At 46.3% G+C, this 21,846-nt stretch overlaps 1 protein-coding gene across 1 annotated transcript in view; it reads left to right on the plus strand.

The window, feature by feature from the left end:
* The first annotated feature begins 5,819 nt into the window (after positions 1-5,819).
* ANO6 (anoctamin 6) overlaps positions 5,820-21,846 on the plus strand; it is a 199,090-nt gene continuing 183,063 nt past the window's right edge. Inside the window, exon 1 of the mRNA XM_063927350.1 lies at positions 5,820-6,580. Within this exon, the coding sequence (XP_063783420.1) occupies positions 6,514-6,580 (67 nt within the window). The 5' untranslated portion in view covers positions 5,820-6,513. The remainder of the gene's footprint in view (positions 6,581-21,846) is intronic.

The raw sequence follows: 21,846 nt of genomic DNA on the forward strand, positions 1-21,846 counted from the left end.
TTCCCAGTCGTCCACTCCCAGAATGAACACTGCGCTTACATGATTCTCCGCCCAGCGAAGAATTCTGGTGGCTTCCGCCATCGCCACTCTACTCCTTGTGCCGCCTTGGCGGTTTACATGAGATACTGTGGTGACGTTGTCTGACTGGATCAGAACCGGTTGGTCGCGAAGTAGGGTCTCCGCCTGACGGAGGGCGTTGTATATGGCCCTTAGTTCCAAGAAGTGAAGACAAGTCTCATGACTTGACCAAAGACCTTGGACATTTTATTTTCCCCTGTGTGACTGCTCCCCAACCTCGGAGGCTCGCATCTGTGGTCACCAGGATCCAGTCCTGAATGCCGAACCTGCGGCCCTATAGAAGGTGAGCACCCTGCAGCCACCACAGGAGAGATACCCTGACCCTGGGGGAGAGGGTGATCAACTGATGAATCCGTAGATGTGACCCGCACCACTTGTCCAGTAGGTCCCATTTGAAAGACCTCGCATGGAACCTGCCGAAGGGAATGATTTTCCCCGGACTCGGGTGCAGTGATGCCGACACCTGTCTTGGTTTCAATAAGTTCCTGAGCCTTCTCTATCGTAGGTAAACCCCTTTCTGGTCCGTATCCAGAATCATACCCAAGAAGGGCAGACTAGTCATAGGAACCAACTGTGGACTTCGGGATATCGAGAAACTAGCCGTGTTGCTGTGACACCTTCAGCGAAAGTGACACGCTGTTCAACAACTGCTCTTTTGATCTCGCCTTATAGGAGATCGTCCAAGCATGGGATAACTGCGACTCCTTGCTTGCGTAGGAGCACCATCATTTCCGCCAATTACCCTGAAATTGATAATGACAATACTGTACCGCAATTCTCAGGTACGCCTGATGGGGTGGATAAATGGGAACATGAAGGTATGCAGCCTTTATGTCTAGATACACCATCAAATCCCCCCTTTCCAGGCTGGCCATGATCGCTCTGAGCGATTCCACTTTAAATTTGAACCTTTTCCAGTATAGGTTCAGAGGTTTTAATTTTAAAAAGGTCTGACCGAACCGTACGTATTCGGGACTACAGCCAAGGTTGAGTAATAGCCCCTTCCTTGTTGCAGGAGGAGAACCTTGAGCACCACCTGTTGGAGATACAATGTGTGAATTGTATTTAATATAACTCCCCTTCTGGGGGAGAAGCCGGTAGGTCCGATAAGGAAAACCGGCGAGGAGGCACCTTTCGAATAACTTTGTAACCCTGAGAACAATTTTTATTGCCCCGGGATCCACCTGTGAGTGAACTCAGATGTGGCTGAAGAGTCGAAGACGTGCTCCCCCTGGGACGGACTCCCTTAGCGGAGCTCCAGCATCCTGCGGTGGATGTAGTAGAGGCCGGGGAGGACTTCTGTTCCTGGGAACTAGCTGTGCCCCGTGCCCTTACCTCTGGTAAGAAAGGACGCTCCTCATACTTTCTTGTTATTCTGCGACTGAAAGGACTGCATTTGATAATGTCGTGCTTTCTTAGTCTGAGGGAATATAAGGCAAAAGATCAGAATTACCAGCTATAGCTGTGGAGACTAGGTCTGAGAGCCCTTCTCCACACAATTCCTCAGCCTTGTGAGGTAAACCCTCCATATGCCTCTTTTAGTCGGCATCACCTGTCTATTGCATGTTCCACAGGACAAGTCTAGCAGAAATCGACATAGCGTTGACTCTAGAACCCAGTAGACTAACGTCTCTTTGGGCATGTCTTATATATATATATATATATATATATATATACACACACACATACTAGGGTCAATAACATGGCATCCTTATCTAGGGTTTCAACCTCCGCTGATAAGGTATCCGACAACGCTGCTAGAGCGCCAACACCATCGCCGGTCTGAGTAGTGTACCCGAATGTGTGTAAATGGACTTCAAAGTACTTTTACTGCATGCTATCTGCAGGATCCCTGAGGATAGCTGTTAAGTCAGCGCTACCTTTTTGGGTAAACGTGTCAATGCCTTGTACACCCTAGGGGAAGATTCCCATTGTATCCTGGCCCCATTAGGGAAAGGATACTCCCTGAGAATTCTTTTTGGGAAGCTGCAGCTTCTTGTCTGGAGATTCCCGCTCTTTTTCTTCATGAGAGGAGGGAAATTTACCTCAGCTTTCTTCCCCTTAAACATGTGTACCCTTGTGTCAGGGACAGATGAGTCATCAGTGATATGCAAAACATCTTTTATTACAATAATCATATATTGAATACTTTTCTGCCAGTCTTGGCTGTACTTTGCATTATCGTAGTCGACACTGGAGTCAGACTCCGTGTCGATAACAGTGTCTATTATTTTGGATAGTGAGCGTTGTGAGACTCTGAAGGTCTCTGTGACATAGGGGCAGACATGGGTATATTCCCTGTCTGTTCTCTAATATTTTGTAATAAGTTCATCTTAGCACTTAATTTCACATATCCAATCAGGTGTCGGCGTTGTCGACGGAGACACCACATACCCACACAGATTTGCTCCATCTCTTCCTTAGGAGAGCCTTTTACCGCAGACATGTCGACACACACGTACCGACACACTCCACACACAGGGAATCTCTTATCTGAAGACAGGTTCCCCCCTAGGCCCTTTGGAGAGACAGAGAGCGAGAATGCCAGCACACACCCCAGCGCTATATAACCCAGGAAAAAACACAGAATGTTTACCCAGTAGTGCTGCTGTATTGTATAATCGCCAAATATGTGCCTTCCCTCTACTTTAAAACCCTCTTCACCGTGTGTCAAGCAGGGGAGATCGGGGAGCTTCCTCTCAGCGGTGCTGTGGAGAGAAAATGGCGCTGGTGAGTGCTGAGGGAGAAGCCCCGCCCCCTCGTGGCGGGCTTCTGTCCTGCTCAAACTTACTAAAATATGGCGGGGGCTCTTTTATATACATGTACAGTGCCCACCTGTACATGTATATATACTTTTTGCCATAAGAGAGGTGTTATATTGCTGCCCAGGGCGCCCCCCCCTGCGCCCTGCACCCTTACAGTGACCGGAGTATGTGAGGTGTATGGGAGCAATGACGCACAGCAGCGGTGCTGTGCGTTACCTCAGTGAAGCTCTGAAGGCTTCTGCCGCCTGAGACGTCTTCTGACTTCGTTTCTTCTGGCTCTGTGAGGAGAACGGCGGCGCGGCTCTGGGGGTGGACGCCCAGTATGAACCTGTGTTCACACCCTCTGGAGCTAATGGTGTCCAGTAGCCGAGGAAGCAGAGCCTATCTTAGACAAGAAGGTCTGCCCCTCTCTCCTCAGTCCCTCGATGCAGGGAGCCTGTTGCCAGCAGTGCTCCCTGTAAAAATGTAGAAAAAATCCAAACAAAAATGCTTTCTAGGCAGAGAACTCAGGGAGCTCCCTGCAGTGCACCCATCTCACTCTGGGCACAGTGTAAAACTGAGGTCTGGAGGAGGGGCATAGAGGGAGGAGCCAGTGCAAACCCAGAATCCAAAGCTTTCTTAAAGTGCCCTATCTCCTGCGGAGCCCGTCTATTCCCCATGGTCCTTACGGAGTCCCAGCATCCTCAAGGACGTTAGAGAAATAGTGATAGCAAAATGTGATACGCGAAATGGAAACCACACAGCAGCAACATGCACACACAGTCACATGTACAATGCAGAAATTATTACACACAATAATAAGACTGCACTGGACTAGTAATACTACATAAAGCTATGTATGTATACAGATATAACAATGCACAGTAAACACTGGATTTATATCACAGAATACTTGTACTAAATATTCTTGTAGTTATGCACTTGTTCTCAGGGTCGTAACTAGGTGTGTGCTAGCGGTGCCTGGCACTCAGCGCATGTGCACTGTGGGCGCAGGACCGTCAGCAACACCTGCAGCCAGGGTCGGAATAACAGGGGTGTCACAGAGGCAGCCGTATTGGCAGTAGCGGCTTTACCGCTGTGTGGGGAAAGCAGTCGGCAGCTCATAGGGCTATTTAATGAAAGAATCACTTACTTTCCGGCACTGGCAGGCTGTCAGTGCTTAGATTCCGGACAGCTGCCGGGTGCCGCTCTGTCTTCTCTCCTCGCCCGCTCTCTACTCTGCGTTGTGCTGCCGTGCCTGCGCATGACGTCTCACGGCCACACGCTCAAGGAGAGGAGCTGATCAGCACGATGATGGCTTGCAGCGGGCGGCCAGTGGACTGAAGGATACATGGTGATATGCTCCTATGGAAGGCTCAGGGAAGGTGGAGGAGGTCTGGTTGTGGAGCCTGGGGTTCTGGCCTGTGGTAGTAACAGCAGGTGGTCATACACAGCATCCTGCAGCTCTCTCTTCTCTCCTGTCCTGCTCCATTACTATTGCAGTAGCTTTTGTATGTGTATTTGTATATGTGTATTGGTGTATGTGTATCTATATGTGTACTGGTGCATTCAGGGCCGTAACTAGCAGTGCCTGGCACACAGTGCATATGCACTGTGGACGCAGGACCGCCTGCAACACCGTAGTTCCGTGCCACAATATGTGTCCTTGCGGTACAGCCGGGCAGTGCTGTACGCCGGGTGCACTCTGTGCTCCTCTTTCCACACCTTCCCTCTACCACCTGACCACCCCTGAGCGGAGGTTAGTGAGCCTGATCCCATCCCAGCAGCCGGCGCTTACAGCGCAGCCTGGCCCGGACCACCCCTTACCACCCCGCACATGGAGGTTACAGTGTGAGCAGCGGCACGGACAGCAATGCCCGATACCACCACCCGCCCTCACCATGCAGCCTGAGCACCGCCCGGAGTTTACAGTGCAGCCCAACAGGGGATGTGGCTGCTATAGGGCCTGGCCTGTTTCCAGGTTCCGCTGCTCCCCTGCACCCAGAAACCTGTAGTGTCTTCCAGCACTGGATTTTAAACCCCACCAGCTCTCCCCAGAGCTCAGTGCTCTACAGTGCACGCTGCCTGAGCCTGGAATCCCGGGTCTCCAGCCCCGTAGATGACCCGTGCCTGCTCAGGACCAAGGTGATTGTAAAAGGGGACTCTACCTGCCGTAATGTGTAAAAGGGGACTCTACCTGCTGTAATGTGTAAAAAGGGGACTCTACCTGCTGTAATGTGTAAAAAGGGGACTCTACCTGCCGTCATGTGTAAAAAGGGGACTCTGCTTGCCGTAATGTGTGTGACGCTACTGTGAAGCGTAATTTGAATTGGTATTATTTTGTGGCCACGCCCCTATTTTTGATGCACGCGTACTGGCCCTGTTTTAAATAGGGGGGGGGGGGGCGATGCGGTTTCTTGCACACAGCACTGAAATATCTAGTTATGGCACTGCTTGTTCCTAACTAACACTGTCTAAACGACATGTAGAATACTTAAGTGTCCTGTAAATGCACAGCGCTGATGAGGCAGGCGGCTTTACAGAGGAGACAGTGCCCAGTAGTCCCAGATTCAGCGCAGCTCTGTGTAATGGCGCCCAAATGCTGACAGGGAGTGAGGGAGAGAGAGAGATGCAGCTATACTTGCCTACCTGACCCTCTCCATGAGGGAGAAAATGCTCTGCTCCTGGACTTTCCTGGTAATGTTTGATTGCCATCACCTGTGGTGAGCTAGTTAATTGATAAGAAAGGCGTTTCACCACAGGTGATGGCAATCATACATTACCAGGAAAGTCCAGGAACAGAGCATTTTCTCCCTCATGGAGAGGGTCAGGTAGGCAAGTATGCCCGATGTTATTCCCTGTGGAATACCAGTGTACCCCACTGTAGAAATTATTATTATTAGCACAGCACCAGCATCTCCCTGTGCTGATTCCTCCGGTGGCGGCAGCAGCGGGGTAGGAGGCTGTAATGTCTCCCCGCTCACAGCAGCGCACAGACCCCTTCGCTGTGTGTGACCATCTCCCGGAGCAGCAGCTACAGCTTCATGGAGGAGACGGCTCTAAACTCTCGCTCCTCGGTCTCCCAACTGACGCGCATATAGAGTTCCTCAGCGGCAGGTGTCGCTGCTAGGAGCGGGTATCGTCCGGCGTTTCGGATTCTGGTCCGGTCTGGCTTTCACAGAATCCCCACAATTAGAAGCAACCAGCAGCGACTATTCCCTTTCCATTCCCTGCTGCACTCCCTAGCTGCGGACATACACGGCCACGTACTTTGCCAGTTTAATCTCCTTGTAATACCGGCTATGTCTTCAGGGAGAGGGGAGCTGCAGCTTTACTGAGGAATGCAGAGTAGTGTGTGTGTGTATGTGTATCATCATCCTCTCCCACAGCACACACAGCCCCTCCTCCGTCCCACATCAGTCCCTGGGCGCTGCACAGCTCTGCTACTTAGTACTTACCAAACAACAATGTGCCCGACACGCTAGGCTCTGCACGGACCGGGCTCCTACTCTCCTCTCTGCCAGGTTACCTCAGTTGGATTAATAGGTCCGGAGAGAAGCTGCGCCTCCCGAGCCCAACACCCTGCAACTTCATCGGTCTTTGCATCGGAGCGTCCAGGTCCCGCTCTCCCTCCCTTCCTGCACAGCCGCTACCCAGAGCCTGTTACACGGAGTAACTTACAGCCCACACCATGGCCTTTATCAGCGATGAAACGGCGCTGGAGCTGGATGAGATGTCAGAGGATGGGGAGATGATAGGTGAGTTTACTGCAGTCTTTTCACTGCTTCAGGTATAGCCCCCACTGTGTGTATAACTTCCCTTCTGAGTTGTGTGGATGATCCGTGACCGGGGTAGTAGCTGCTTCCCAACACCAGCCGTCAGGGAGTAGTAACTCCTCTAGTAGTAAGAGTAGTTGTAGTTACTATAGTGCAGTTTAGTTTCTTTAGAGTTCTTATCTGCAGCTGTCATACTGTATGCTCCTAGTGTAGTGAGGGTGATACAGATCACACACTGATGGCTGTTGTTAGGAAGTAGTTAAATTTTCAGTAGTTTTAAGACTAAGGGGGACATTTACTAAGCAGTGATAAGAGCTGAGAAGTGAGCCAGTGGAGAAGTTGCCCATGCCAGCCAATCAGCACTGAAGTAACATCTACAATTTGCATACTGTAAAATTATAGAGAGCTGCTGATTGGTTGATGGGGCAACTTCTCCACTGGCTCACTTCTCCACTCATCACTGCTTAGTAAATATCCCCCTTACGGCCCCATTTATCAACGAAGAATAACTCCGGAGGCATATTTTGTTTAGTATCGGTGTGATACAAAGGAAAATGTAGCTGGTATTCATCAATACTCACCAGTGGCGTCCTCTGCTCTCCTGTTTGCAGCCCAATGCTGCCAGCGACAGGCTGCTGAGTCATGCGCTATGTGTGACAACCATTCTGTGCATGTACATGACTCCTTCACCCAGCAGGGACCTGACAATGGGGGGTCATTCCGAGGTGATCACACGTAACAACATTTTGCTGCTCGTGCGATCAACCTGACCCCGTCTTTGGGGGAAGTGTATTTTAGCATAGCAGAGCTGCGATCGCTTGTTCTGCCCTGCTATGCTTAAAAAGTTTCTAGCAAAATATGACCAGCCCTATACCTACTTACCATTTGCAAAGGATCCAGCGATGCAGGTCCCAGATTTGACGTCAGACATCCGCCCTCAAAACGCCTGGGCACACCTGCGTTCGCTGGACCACTCCCGGAAAATGGTCAGTTGACGCCTCTCCTGTCAATCTTCTTGCGGTCGTCGCTGCGACCGCTTTCCTCGTTCCCAGCGTCGGTCCGCCAGGCAACGACGCGCGTGTGCAGTTCTGACCCGAATGCACCGCTGTGAAGAAGTGCAGTGTGCGATCGGGTCGGAATGACCCCCCCCCCCCCCATATGCCCGGAAGGCTTCGCTGAAGCTAGAAAGACTGCTGATCTTTAGATGACGATACCAGTACTGGGGCAAACAGCAGTCATCTTAGTTTAACTCTTTTTGATGACTTCTGAAAGTAGGACATAACCACCTTTGGCTCTCACTAAAGGGGTTATGTATTGGTGATAAATGGGGCCCTTTATTTGTCTATGTATTAAGCCTAGAGAGCTAAGCTTTAGAGATAGAGAGATAAAGTGGATGGAGATAAAGTCCCAGCCAGTCAGCTCCTGTTATTTTTCAAGCACAGCCTGCAATAACATGACAGTTAGGAGTTGATTGGTACTTTATCTCCATCCACTTAGTCCCTTTGGAAAGGCTTAGTACATCTACCCCTGAAGCCAATTATTGGAAGAGCGATCAGAATGTGTTTTTTTTTTAGATTTCTCATTATCTAAGGTTGAGCATGTGCACTACCACCAGGCCCGGATTGGCCATTGCTTCCACCGGGGAGGACCCCGGTGGGCCAATCGGAGTGCGGGGCCGCCTGTCTTGTGTGGCTCCGCCTCCCCCCCCCCCCGCACATGTATGTATGTATGTATGCCACGGCCATCGGCCACTGGGAGAACAGGCTCCGCCCCCATCCCTGCCAGCAGTGTATGTGCGCCGCAGTCACTGGCTGCTGGGACAGCAAGCTCCACCCATCATACTCAGGTGACCCAGCAGAGCAGACAGTGTATGTGTGCTGCGGCCGTCATCATCTGGGAGAACAGGCTGACAGGAAGAGGAGGTCGGCGCGTCAGACCTCAGGGGAAGAGACGCTGCGGCGGCGGTGAGTGCGTGTACAGCAAGAGAGGTGAGTAGTATAAGTCTACTCCAACCTCTGCCTGCACTGTGCTCCTGGGCCACCACTGTAATGTGATGCAGGCCTGTCTCCAGGGAGGGAGGAAGCAGCCAGGGCTCGAGAAATGGGGTCATTAAGTCTGTCCTGATTGCTCCAATTGCACAGATCTCCATGTACCACTGGCACTGCAGCTTGCAGGACATTTTTTTTAAAAACTGACATGCTGCCTGCAGAGCTGCAGTGCCAGTGGTACATAGAGATCTGTCTGGGTAAATAAATGGAGATCTGATTGGGGGCGAGGGGAGCATATGCGCACGCAGGGGGGTTCCGAGTACCTAGAAACCCCCCTGGCCTCAGATCTATCGTGCCGCAGCTTACTGTTTTTTTTATTTTATTTTGTAAAGTCTGCCGTAGCTCTGAGCATCCCTGCGCTGCTGCAGCAGTTGTCTCACAAACGCACTGGGAGGGAGCCGAGGCTAGCTGCTGTCATGAAGGTGGAGCACTGAGCAGGCTCCTCTCAGACTGATCACGTGGTGAGGATAAAGTGTTGGGAGCCTGGCTGAAGCTAGCAGTGCTGTCTCCAGATCAGCGAGGTGATGTGTCTATATGCTGGGGGCGGGCAGATACACATATACCACCATAGTGTATTTAATAATAAATTAAGTTGTCCTTGGCTAACAGGAGTGCGGGGACGCAGCGGGCAGGGGAGGAGAAAGTGAGGAATAAACAAGGTGCCTGTGTGCTATCTATGGAGGTGGGAGGGAAGGAATAGTGCCTGTGCTGTCAGTCTATGGTACTTACACGGACTGACAGCACAGGCACTATTCCTTCCCTCCCACCTCCATAGATAGAACACAGGCACCATGATTTTTTATATATTTACGTAAATTATATATACTGTATATATATAGTAATTGGAGGTTGCACTCACACGGACTTCCAAACACATAACGTTAACTGTTAAAAGTTCCGAAACGTTAAAATCAAACTGTGGCTGCAATTAACGTTATTTGCCTTTTGTTGGTGTAACTCCATGTACATTACATTTTCAAGTATTAATCCGGCCTACTTTGGTATTGGCCCCGCCTACAGTTGATTTGGTGCCGCCCACATGAGGCCACTTTTAGAATTTTTTCCAGGGCCACTTTTGTTTCCCAATCCGCCCCTGACTACCACTTCTGGGAATGAGCTCAACATTGTAAATGTTTTACGTTATTTGCGGCAAAAGACAAACGTTTAAGTTGTATTTTCTTCTAGTCTCAAAAGTCTCGGAAGAAGGGTTGTTAATTAGCCGCCTTTTATTTGAAACATTGACAAACAGGCCCCTTAATATATTGGTTATATTATTAAATTATTACTCCTTTACTTATTCTCTACTAGTAAGCATTGGACCCATCGTACCTCCGGACTGCTGCTACTTCCAGTGTAATTAATCTCCACAAGGGCGTAAGTTCATCCCAGTTGCACTGAGGCAAGTTGGAGTTTGGGTGCCCCCCGCTCCCCTCCCCCTTTAAAAAACAAAAAGGGAAAACAAATCTGGTATGTGTGTTAGTGTTTGTGTGTATAAACACACATGACATACATAATTATAAAGATAGCGCTCTCAGCAGTGAATTGGCAGGACTCCAGCTACGCTATGTTAGTGTCCGGTGGGTCAGAGTCAGACTCACGAGATTCAGCCGCCTGCAGCATACAGAATCGGCATTCTCCTGCAGGTCCCAACTCACAATCCAGCAGCAGCGGCTGGTGCACCGTCACTTGCTGCAGCACAGGCTAAGCGGCACCAGGGAGGGGCCGTCCTGTCCCCTATTGCAGGTGTTAGCAGGGCTCCTGGGGCAGAGATGATTAACTGTGCAGCAGCGGGTGTGCTGCAGAGCTCCACTGGAAGAGCAGCGGCTACACTTGGATAATGTTGTGAACCACACAGGTGCTGCTGTGTATTTGTACCTGTGCTGTAGCAGGTGCAATGTATACACCTACTAATAGGTGTATGTGTGTGTGTGTGTGTTACTGCAGGTCTGCATGAGTTCTATGTTTATGAACTTGTCTCTTCTATACACGATTTGCATTTGCATGACCCTCCCCTCCACTGTTCTGCTTTACTTCATAAGAACACACAGGTGTAAATTCCCTGAGTAACGCCGTTCTGTACTGGCTAGTAGAGGTTAAACTAAAACTAAACTAAAACGTCTCATTATCGTCAGGTTGATGATGTTGTCCCAAGTATTCTGCAGCTTGAGATACAAAGCATATGTTTTTATGATTTACAGTTATGTTCATTTGGATAATATGCGTGTTTATTTTTAAATAGCGCATATAGCAAGATATATACAACTCGAAATAAACCTTTTAATGTGTTTTTATAACACTCACTATACGTTGGTGCTTTTGGTATAATGCGCTCTAATAACTCCTGCAAAGGATTTGTACATTTTAGATTTTTGGTTTGTTTACACTTTTAGTAATAAGGAATAGCCCATGGCAGAGTAATGTCATTAAAATCCATGTCTGCCAATAGCTATCTTTAACTGAATATTATTCATCAGTGTGGAATTCTGGGCTGGACTCCACCTTGGTAATAAGAGCAGAGCTAGAATCTTTACCAAGATCCCGTTATACTGAATCCTAGGATTGTGCTTCAGAAGTTTTATTATTGTTAAGGGCTAAAGCACAATATGTGTGGTTCAGTATGCCAGTTGTTGTTCGGGCATGCCTGTGATTAGTGGTGTAGCATTTGAGTTGTTCAGAGCTTGAAGCCTCATATACTTCCTGTAACTGTTACAGTGTAACATGATAAAATCAGTGTGGTGGAGCTTGCAACATAGCATCATAAAGGTCAGAATGCCTCGCTGAGAGATGGAGGCTGGATGTTTTCAGTTCTGCTCCCATTTAACATCTGGGTTACATTATTATATATACGAAAGTCTTTTGTTTCATGTTCATGAAATATTACAAAATAGCTGATTTTCAATCTCTGATTAAAGTTTGAGATCAATTCTTAAGAAAACACAATGTGATTTTATGTTCTAGTGTATTAATCTCGTCATATCCTATACTCTTTTTGTGAGCATTTCCTGCCATGTATTGCATTAAACCTTCTCAATGAGCTTATCCTATTGAACTCTGCAGATGAGATTAATCATCTGAGGGTGATTAACTTGTGCGTTGTGCGACTGAATATACTATCACTAAAATGCACTAAAAAAAATGTGTAGCAGGCAGGAAAAATGAATTGTAAAATGAGTAAGACAGTGTCACTAAACTCATCTGTGATCTAGCCCTTTGGCGAATTGTTGCTATCTTAACTCCTTGGGGGGAAATGTAATAGGGTGTGACAATCAGAAAGTGAGAGATTTTGTGAGAGTTCTCCTTGTTGTTCTTTTTATTTTTTTAAGTGGCAATCCTTTACATGGCAAAATCAACCCGGTTTTGCCATGTGAAAGGATTGCCACTTAAAAAAAAATACAAAAGAACTCTCACAAAATCTCTCACTTTTTGATTCTCGCATCCTGTTACATTCCCCCCTTGTGTTTACCTAGGGCAGGTTAATCTGGCCATCGTTTCACATTTGTTTGTTATAGGACAAGATACTGCTACAACATTATGGGGTATATGCAATTCCGGGTGAATTGCGGCACTTTTTCGCCCGTTTTTAAATTCGACACAATTCGACCGTCGAATTCCGGCAGGTGGGTGCAGGAATTCAACATATTCAATAAAAAACGAATTCTACAGTCCCGCTGTCGAACAACAGCCGATTTGATGGATTTTGATTAGATTTTTAAAAATGTTTAAAAAACGGTAAAAAAAAACCAAAAAATTTGCGTGGGGTCCCCCCTCCTAAGCATAACCAGCCTCTGGCTCTTTGAGCCGGTCCTGGTTGCCAAAATACGGGGGAAAAAATGACAGTGGATCCCCCGTATTTTAACAACCAGCACCGGGCTCTGCGCCTGGTCCTGGTGCAAAAAATACGGGGGACAAAAAGAGTAGGGGTCCCCCGTATTTTTTGTACCAGCACCGGGCTCCACTAGCTGGACAGATAATGCCACAGCCGGGGGACACTTTTATACCGCTCCCTGCGGCCGTGGCATTAAATTACCAACTAGTCACCCCTGGCTGGGGTACCCTGGAGGAGTGGGGAACCCTTCAATCAAGGGGTCCCCCCCCCCGGCCACCCAAGGGCCAGGGGTGAATTCCAAGGCTGTCCCCCCCCATCCAAGGGCTGCGGATGGGGGGCTGATAACCATGTGTAAAAATGAAAGTATTGTTTTTTGCAGAAGAACTAAAAGTCCCAGCAAGCCTCCACCGCAAGCTGGTACTTGGAGAACCACAAGTACCAGCATGCAGAGGAAAAATGGGCCCGCTGGTACCTGTAGTTCTTCAGCAAAAAAATACCCAAATAAAAACAGGACACGCACACCGTGAAAATACAATTTTATTTCACACATGCCAACACATACATACTTACCTATGTTGACACGCCGACTGCCACGTCTCCAATGTCGACGAATCTGGGGTACCTGAAAATAAAATTATACTCACCTGATCCAGTGTCCGGTTCTTTTATTGTAATCGACATACTTGGCAAAACAAAAAAACGCATTTACCCGAACCAGACGGACTGAAAGGGGTCCCATGTTTACACATGGGACCCCTTTCCCCGAATGCAGAGACCCCCCGTGACTCCTGTCACAGAAGGTCCCTTCAGCCAATCAGGAAGCGCCACATCGTGGCACTCTCCTGATTGGCTGTATGCGCGTCGGAGCTGTCAGACGCGCATCGCACAGCCCCCTCCATTATCTTCAATGGTGGGAACTTTGCCGTCAGCGGTGAGGTCACCCGCGGTCAGCGGCTGACCGCAAAGTTCCCACCATTGAAACTAATGGAGGGAGCTGTGCGATGCGCTGTCTGCCAGCTCAGACGCGCAAAGCCAATCAGGAGAGTGCCACGAAGTGGCGCTTCCTGATTGGCTGAAGGGACCTTCTGTGACAGGAGTCACGGGGGGTCTCTGCATTCGGGGAAAGAGGTCCCATGTGTGAACATGGGACCCCTTTCAGTCCGTCTGGTTCGGGTAAATGCGTTTTTTTGTTTTGCCAAGTACGTGGATTACAATAAAAGAACCGGACACTGGATCAGGTGAGTATCATTTTATTTTCAGGTACCCTGGACGTCGACATTGGAGACGTGGCCAGAGTCGGCATGTCAACATAGGTAAGTATGTGTGTCGGCATGTATGTAATAAAGTTATACTTTCACGGTGTCTGTGTCCTGTTTTTATTTGGGTATTTTTTTTCCAGTAGAACTACAGGTACCAGCGGGCCCGTTTCCCCCGCATGCTGGTACTTGTGGTTCTCCAAGTACCGGTTTGCGGGGGAGGCTTGCTGGGACTTGTAGTTCTTCTGCAAAAAAACAATATTCTTACATTTTCAACAAGGCTATCAGCCCCCCATCCGCAGCCCATGGATTGGGGGGACAGCCTCGGGCTTCACCCCTGGCCCTTGGGTGGCTGGGGGGGACCCCTTGATTGAAGGGGTCCCCACTCCTCCAGGGTACCCTGGCCAGGGGTGACTAGTTGGGTATTTAATGCCACGGCCGCAGGGAGCGGTATAAAAGTGTCCCCCGGCTGTGGCATTATCTGTCCAGCTAGTGGAGCCCCGGTGCTGGTACAAAAAATACGGGGGACCCCTACTCTTTTTGTCCCCCGTATTTTTTGCACCAGGAGCAGGCGCAGAGCCCGGTGCTGGTTGTTAAAATACGGGGGATCCCCTGTCATTATTTTTCCCGTATTTTGGCAACCAGGACCGGCTCAAAGAGCCCGAGGCTGGTTATGCTTAGGAGGGGAGACCCCACGTATTTTTTTTATTATTTTTACCCCATTCCATTAAAAAATAAATAAAAAAATATATATATTTTAAAAATATATAAATAATACTTGTGCCTCCTAAATAGACAAACCAAGTACCTAATCCCTTCTAATATAAATAGATATGCTATTACCAATAAAAAAAAAACACCAAAAAAAACATGTTTTTAATTTTTTTTTATTAGATTCCGCCAGCAAAGTGTGGCGGATTGAAAATGACGAATTTACTGTCTAAAAGCACTGTTGTCGAATTTACAATCTTCAATTGAATATACTTTTGTCGAAATGCCGCATTTGTACCATTGCAGAAGTGTCGAATTTGACAAATGTCGAATTTCAAAAAGTTGAATTTGGAATGGCCGTTTTTTTTGACGAAAAGTACTGAATTGCATTGTCGATTTTTATTTTTTATTTTTTTTTAGGCGCAAATGTCCCGTTTTTCAACATTTTCGGGAATTCTACCGCAATTGCATATACCCCTATGTCATCATAATGATGTGAGATACAGTAAAAGACTGCATTAATAAATAGTTGCTTGTTATGTGTATTTAAAGCATTTGGAAATATTGTCATTTTCATGAACTCTCTCGTGTCATCAAAGTATTAGTTTTTGATAATTTTGTATGGAAAGTCCAAATAATGAACTTTCATTAAATAGTTATTAAAAGCTTATTTTCTTGTGAAATCTCTTTATATATAATATATATAATTTTTTTTTTTTTTAAGTTAAACAAATTTCTATTCTCATTTCCATTCTACTTGCCAGTCCATATATTGGAGGCTTCTGCAGAGGCATTAAAAAATAAGTGCTAAAGAAGACACTGGATGCGTTTGGCATCCCGGCGGTTGGGGTGTTGGGGGTCATGTGACCGACGCTGGAATCCCAACGCCGCTGAAGAGATCTGTGCCGGTTGTGAAGGTTAGGCCAGGGGTGGGAAATTATTTCAGCTGGGGGGGGGCTGCTTAACACTTTCAGTGAATATTTGAGGGCCACACACAAAATATCTTGTATATACAAGATAATTTTACACATAACGACAGCGGAGTCCCCCTTTTTTACACATTAGGCAGGTGGAGTCCCCCTTTTTTACACATTAGGCAGGTGGAGTCCCCCTTTTTTACACATTAGGCAGGTGGAGTCCCCCTTTTTTACACATTAGGCAGGTGGAGTCCCCCTTTTTTACACATTAGGCAGGTGGAGTCCCCCTTTTTTACACATTAGGCAGGTGGAGTCCCCCTTTTTTACACATTAGGCAGGTGGAGTCCCCCTTTTTTACACATTAGGCAGGTGGAGTCCCCCTTTTTTACACATTAGGCAGGTGGAGTCCCCCTTTTTTACACATTAGGCAGGTGGAGGAGTCTCCCTTTTTACACATTACGGCAGCAGAGTCTCTCTTTTTGCACATTACAACAGCAGAGTCCCCCTTTTTTGCACATTATGGCGGCAGAGCCCCCCTTTTTACACATTATGGCAGGCAGAGCCCCCTTTTTACACATTATGGCAGGCAGAGTCCCCCTTTTTACACATTATGGCAGGCAGAGTCCCCCTTTTTACACATTATGGCAGGCAGAGTCCGAGAGAGAGAGGGAGCAAGCAGTTCAAGGCTGGGTGACATCCAGTTGGGCCGCTTGTCATTGCACACTGGTGGAGAACAGCGGTCCAGGCAGCATCGGTTCGCGGGCCGCTTGTTGCCCACCCCTAGTCTACTCTCTGGTCACAGGATTTAAAAGAGAAAATAGTCTCTTCACATATGCAGTATTGATGTCCTCTTCCTGCACTGGTAGCAGACTGATGTATTGTTGTTGAGCTCATCAAGAGGACTGATTAGTCCTCAATGAGACGTGCTCCACATAAATGGATAGTAGTGGGGGACTAAAGCAACAGTGGTACAACAGTGGTATCTGTGGCCACTGGTGGGGAGGTGTGTGACGGGTTTATATTTTGAGGGGATTTATTACCATGTGGGGGGGGGGGTAATGCTACAGTAGAGATCTATGGTCACTGGAAAGGAAGGATAATACTATAGGGGTGATGGGAAAATGCAACAGGAGTGGGGGGATTTTGCTAAAGGGGCATCAAAACTACAGTGGGGTCAATCAATTGCTACATTATAGAGTATTGTTTAGTATTTTTCACTATAATGGTGATGAGGAAGTGCTACAGAGGTAAAGAGATAATGCTACACAGGTCTGCTTGACTGACATGCCCCCAGGGTGACACACACAATCTTACTTTATCTTTACAAAAATAGGGTTGAATACATTTTTAAATGCATATTAAATTCATTCATTAAAAAATGCACAATTTCTAATGAAGTTTTGTAAAAAATATTCGCCAGTTAAGGGGTGCATAAAAACAAGATTGTCACAACTGAGGGTTTAGGCTGACGGGAGGAAGCCTCAGTTGTAGGGGCGGAGATGAAATTAAACCTGGGAGGTTTAATCAGACCCCTGGACATGCAAGTGCAGAATGATTACCCGAAGGTGTGACCATGACAACCAGTTTTAAATTCAAAATAAAAGTTTATTAACAGACTCCGTGTGATAACAAGCAGTATTCAAGGTTTAGCAAAGACAGTGGCAAATAACACAGTTCCTGGAACACATAACCATAGAAGGTTTCTCAGAGCACTGGTAGGTTTAGAACAGATGTAAAAGTCCTTTGATGGAATCACCTTACCAGGCCTGGTTGTAGTAGTAGAAATAGCCGAGGAACATGCCAGTAGTTGTAGCAGGTGAATCTGTAACTTGAGTATGCTGCTGTATCAGCTGGATGGAACCAGCCAGGTGGTAAGACACGGAGTGGATGCTGAGTGGAATCAGCCAGGTGATGAAACACAGGGTGGATGCTGAATGGAATCAGCCAGGTACTAAAGTCACGGAATGGATGCTGGATGGAAACAGCCAGGTGATGAACACAGAGTGAATGATGTGAGATGCTAGTGAGCGTAGAAACAGAATAGCTGATAGATGATTACCGGTGGTAGTGGATACTGCTGGTAAGATAGGATCCGCTGGATCAGCACCGGTGTTTGGTAGAAGCTGGAATCAGTTGAAAGCTGGCTGCTTGGAAGCAGATAGTAGATAGCTGGAAACTGGACAGCCACGGAAGGCTGTAGAGTCAGGCTGCACCTGCAGGATGGAAAGCAGGTGCGGGTCTCTTTGTGGATGCTGGAGACAGGAACTGGAACCTGGAGAAACAAGCCACAGGAGAGAGAGAGACTGGAACAAGGTATGACATTCAAAGCACTGACATCTATCTGGCCCAGACACAGGATACTTATACCTGCTGCTATGCAGGCATTGGCTGGGCAATTATGCAGATTCCAGAGACGGTGGATTGGAGGAATTGGAGCATATGATCAAATCCAACATGGCTGCGCCCATGCTGGAACCTGGAGGGAAAACTGGTTTGAAATTAAATGTGCAAACATAATGATAATGGCGGCGCCGGCCGCGGAGGACAGGAGACGCCAGATGACAGTTATATGCTGAGACACTTGGAGGGATGTGCAGAGTGTTGACACAGATGAGATCCGGACTTGGAACGCTGGGCCAGTCTCAGAAGACACCTAAACGGCAGGTAATGGCGTCCAGATACCCGGATCGTGACAAAGATGAACCTACTTTTCTGTATTTGCTAAACTTTAACAAAAAAAGTGTTGTGAAAATTGTAAAAACGTCTACCCTGTTTCCATCTTAGTGCTATCTTCTTCATTAACTTCCAGCTTTAAAATTCTCTTCCAAAATTTTCTTTACCTTAATTTAATTTAATGTCTTAAATTATCATGAGAGTGAGTGATATCTGGACTCTCTTTGTTTCCGTGTTACCTTTTGTGTTGGATATTTTCATTTCGACTAGTTATGTGTTGTCTAGCAAATGTGCTAGTATGTGTAAAATGTCTCCCATTAAAGTAAAGGGATGAGTTTGGACTTAGCAGAATATTTGGTCAACCAGAGAACTCAAGTCCTGTTGTTGGCAGGGAAGGCTGTTGTAGTACCATAACTAATGAAGTTTTTATTTAAATACCAAACTGTAAAGTCGATCTATCAAATTCCTCTCTTCATGCAGTTCAAACATTTACTCCATTGATGGTGTCAGCTTGAACCACAAAAGAAGGCGTGCGATACCACAACAGAGTGTTTGCACTGTACTTTTGCATTTTTGTAAATTAGCTTTACTGTGTCCTTTCATGCTCAACACCTGGCCCTGGTGTATGATAAACCAGAACATCCTCAGTGCTGGTATGCACCTACACAGAAGATGTTCAAGTTAACTATCTGTATATTACATTTTATTTTTACTTGTTTAATCTTGCAGTGGTCCTGCTGTCATACATTTTAGTTTATTATCTCAAGAACCTACTATAAAGGCTGATTTGCAGAAATAGTGTTAAAAATTGATTTATTTGGGTTCTAGATTTCAGAGATCAGTATAGCAGGTTACTTTTTGTAAGTTATTGTGGAAATTGCCGCAGATGTTTTTCACTGGTTTTACTCGATAAATTCAAAATGAGACAAAGGAGGGAAAAAGTTTTTATGTAGGAACAAGTATAGAAATGAGTAGGCCTATTTACGGAAATATGGTTTCATCTGGTGCATTATTCACTTAATTTCAGTGGACTGGCTCATTAAATGTGAACACTTTTGTCCTAGCTATTAATTGCAATGTGTGAAATGTTGGGACGTACAATAGTGGTGTGTGAGTAAGGTGACATTGCCTTTCTCTAGTCTTCGGGCTGTCTCTATGATTAAACTTGGAATTACTGCATACGTTTACATTGCTTCAATAGACCATGTTTGAACTCCACCTGCTTGTTACATAGCTAGTTTTGTTATAAATCTCAGTACCAGCACAAGGTTTGCATTAGTAATATCAAAGTAACTATTCCCACCTAGAAGCCAAATAAAGGGATCTTTTTGCATAATCTAGTTACATTGAATAAACATACTGTGTAATCTACAGTCTAATCCAAAATGTCCTCCCTGATTGTCCTATTCAAAAGACAATAGTGCACACTGGTGGTGCCATTAGTACCAGCTGCGTAGAGCCCACCATGTACACAGTGCCAAGGCATGAGTCACACACATCATTCTCTCCCAGTGGCTTCAGGCCTGCTGCTGCTGGTGCTGGACTTGTTGATTGGTTATTCTAACACAAGCACATTATTTGACTATTGCCCCCCCCCCCCCCCCCCCCCTGCAATGTCTTATGTTATTACTGGCCAAAGATTTCTACCCACTTGATGCAGATTTTATTAGAGTTTATATAAAGCAAACATGTGTATTAAAGTCAGTCTGCCACCATGATTATTTCATACGCACTCCATAAGCAGCTTTACCCCTTCCTTGCCTAATGTCTCCCAACTGATCTCTTTCTATTAAGCCTTTCAAAGTCATTACGCTTTTACGGTCTCACCTGCTATTTTTTTATTAATTTCTTAGATTGTTTGTTTTTTGGTATATACTTTTTTATTATATGTTATATTATATTATATTTTTATTTTTATATGTACTAAGCCTTGTAGAGTGAATGGAGATAAATCACCAGCCAACAAGCTTCCAACTGACATGTCACAGGCTGTGTTTAAAAAATGACAGTTAAGCTGGATGCACACTGGAGCGACAGGCATTCGTTCCAACATTGCCCGTACAGATTACAATGAGTTTAATGAAGGATTAAATGATCATGTTCCATCCTTCAATAGCATAAACAAGGTCGCAGCACATTAAACCTAGACACCGTCGCTAGCGACCGCAGGAGCACGCAATCTCCCATACACACTGAGCAATGTAGACAATTTGTTGTTACGAAACGCCAAATTCGTCCAACATCGATCCAGTGTGTACCCAATTTTAGGAGCTGGTCAGTTGGTACTTTATCTCTGTCCACTTTATCTCTCTCCAAGGCTTAGTACATAGACCCCATAATGCACTATGGGGAGATTCAGAGATGGATGCAGCTGCGCGTCTGTACGCAGCGTCCGTGTCCATCTGATCTGTGCACTGGCAATAGTGCACGAGCAATCATTACCATGCAATTGCATCCCGGAAGGATGTGTTTGCTTAGTGATTGACAGCCGCGGGTGTCGGGGTGGGGGGTGCCATGGCATTAATAGGCACGGTCTTGACAAAGCAGGTGTGTCCAGACCATTTTTTCGGGGCGGCTGCTTGAGAAAAAAACAGCCTGCCAGCACAGCCAGGCTGTACAGGCAGGGGTTGACCTCAAATCTATGCATTTGCAATTAAATTGCGAACACATTGTGGGGCGGCGCCACACACCTGCTGGGCGGCCTTGCCCTGTGCTTGTCGACCCCTAGGATGTGAGCAAATGGACGCAGATCTTGCCTCGGGAAGCAAGATCTGTGTCCATCTCTGAATAACCCCCAGTGCCCACATAAGCAAAAACCTACAGTCCCCTATGCCACAGTAGGGTCACAACACATTAGCACACAGTGTATGTAAATGCTCTGCTTCCAGGTCATGCCACATACTGTGTTATGCTTGCTCCCAGGTGACGCTCGTCACACACGTATGTGCACATGAGGCAGGGGAGCTGTGACTTAGGGAATTGGTCAGGTCACACACTCATAGCACATGCTAATCTGTTTTGCTCAGTAAGGAGACTGCCTTTATTTTTTTTATTTATCTTTTTCACATATAACTGGCACTATATAGAAAGTGCATTCACTTAAAGGTGAAGTGTTCCCTTTAATTACTAATTCATATTTATGCCAGATTTTAGAAAAACATAACTACTTGTAAAGTCTTTCATCGGTTTCTGTTGATCCTGCGCTTAAAGTTATTGTTCCTCTTGATGTTTACTCCGGAGTTTGAAATTTTGTTGCAAAAACCATACATGCTCAATGCAAAACATTTTTATTGAGGTATCATCAGATAAGTTACAGAAAAGACAAAAGAGGATAAGAAGAAAAAAAAAAACAATGGTACAACAGCTAATATCTTCTTTCACATATACATAGTAGTAATAGGCAACAAATTAAATATATTGAGATCACAAATAAGGTATTCTCTCTTAGCATTACAACTCAAAATTTGTGTCAGAGTGATAAATGGAAAGCGACATACCAGATACGTAGAACACATTTCAGCTCGGACTACTCATTTGAAGCCTGGGAGACATTAAGAAAGAGTAATCGGTGGTTCACCCACAGCAGTTTTTGTCAGGTAGCACGCAGTATTTTTTAAGCTATAGTGGAGTTGTTGTTTGACAAAGATGTAATTTGTCTATATACAAGTCCCACATTGTAAAGAACCGTTCTACCTTCTTTTCTTCTTGCAAAAGCGTGTCTATCCAATCCATCTTAAATATAAAGTTAAGCTTGGATAGAAATAGGGGTATTTGCGGAGGTGTACTATCCAACCAACCCTGGAGTATAGTTTTTCTG

The sequence above is a fragment of the Pseudophryne corroboree genome, chromosome 6 (genome assembly GCF_028390025.1).
Source record: "Pseudophryne corroboree isolate aPseCor3 chromosome 6, aPseCor3.hap2, whole genome shotgun sequence".
Lineage (NCBI taxonomy): Eukaryota > Metazoa > Chordata > Amphibia > Anura > Myobatrachidae > Pseudophryne > Pseudophryne corroboree.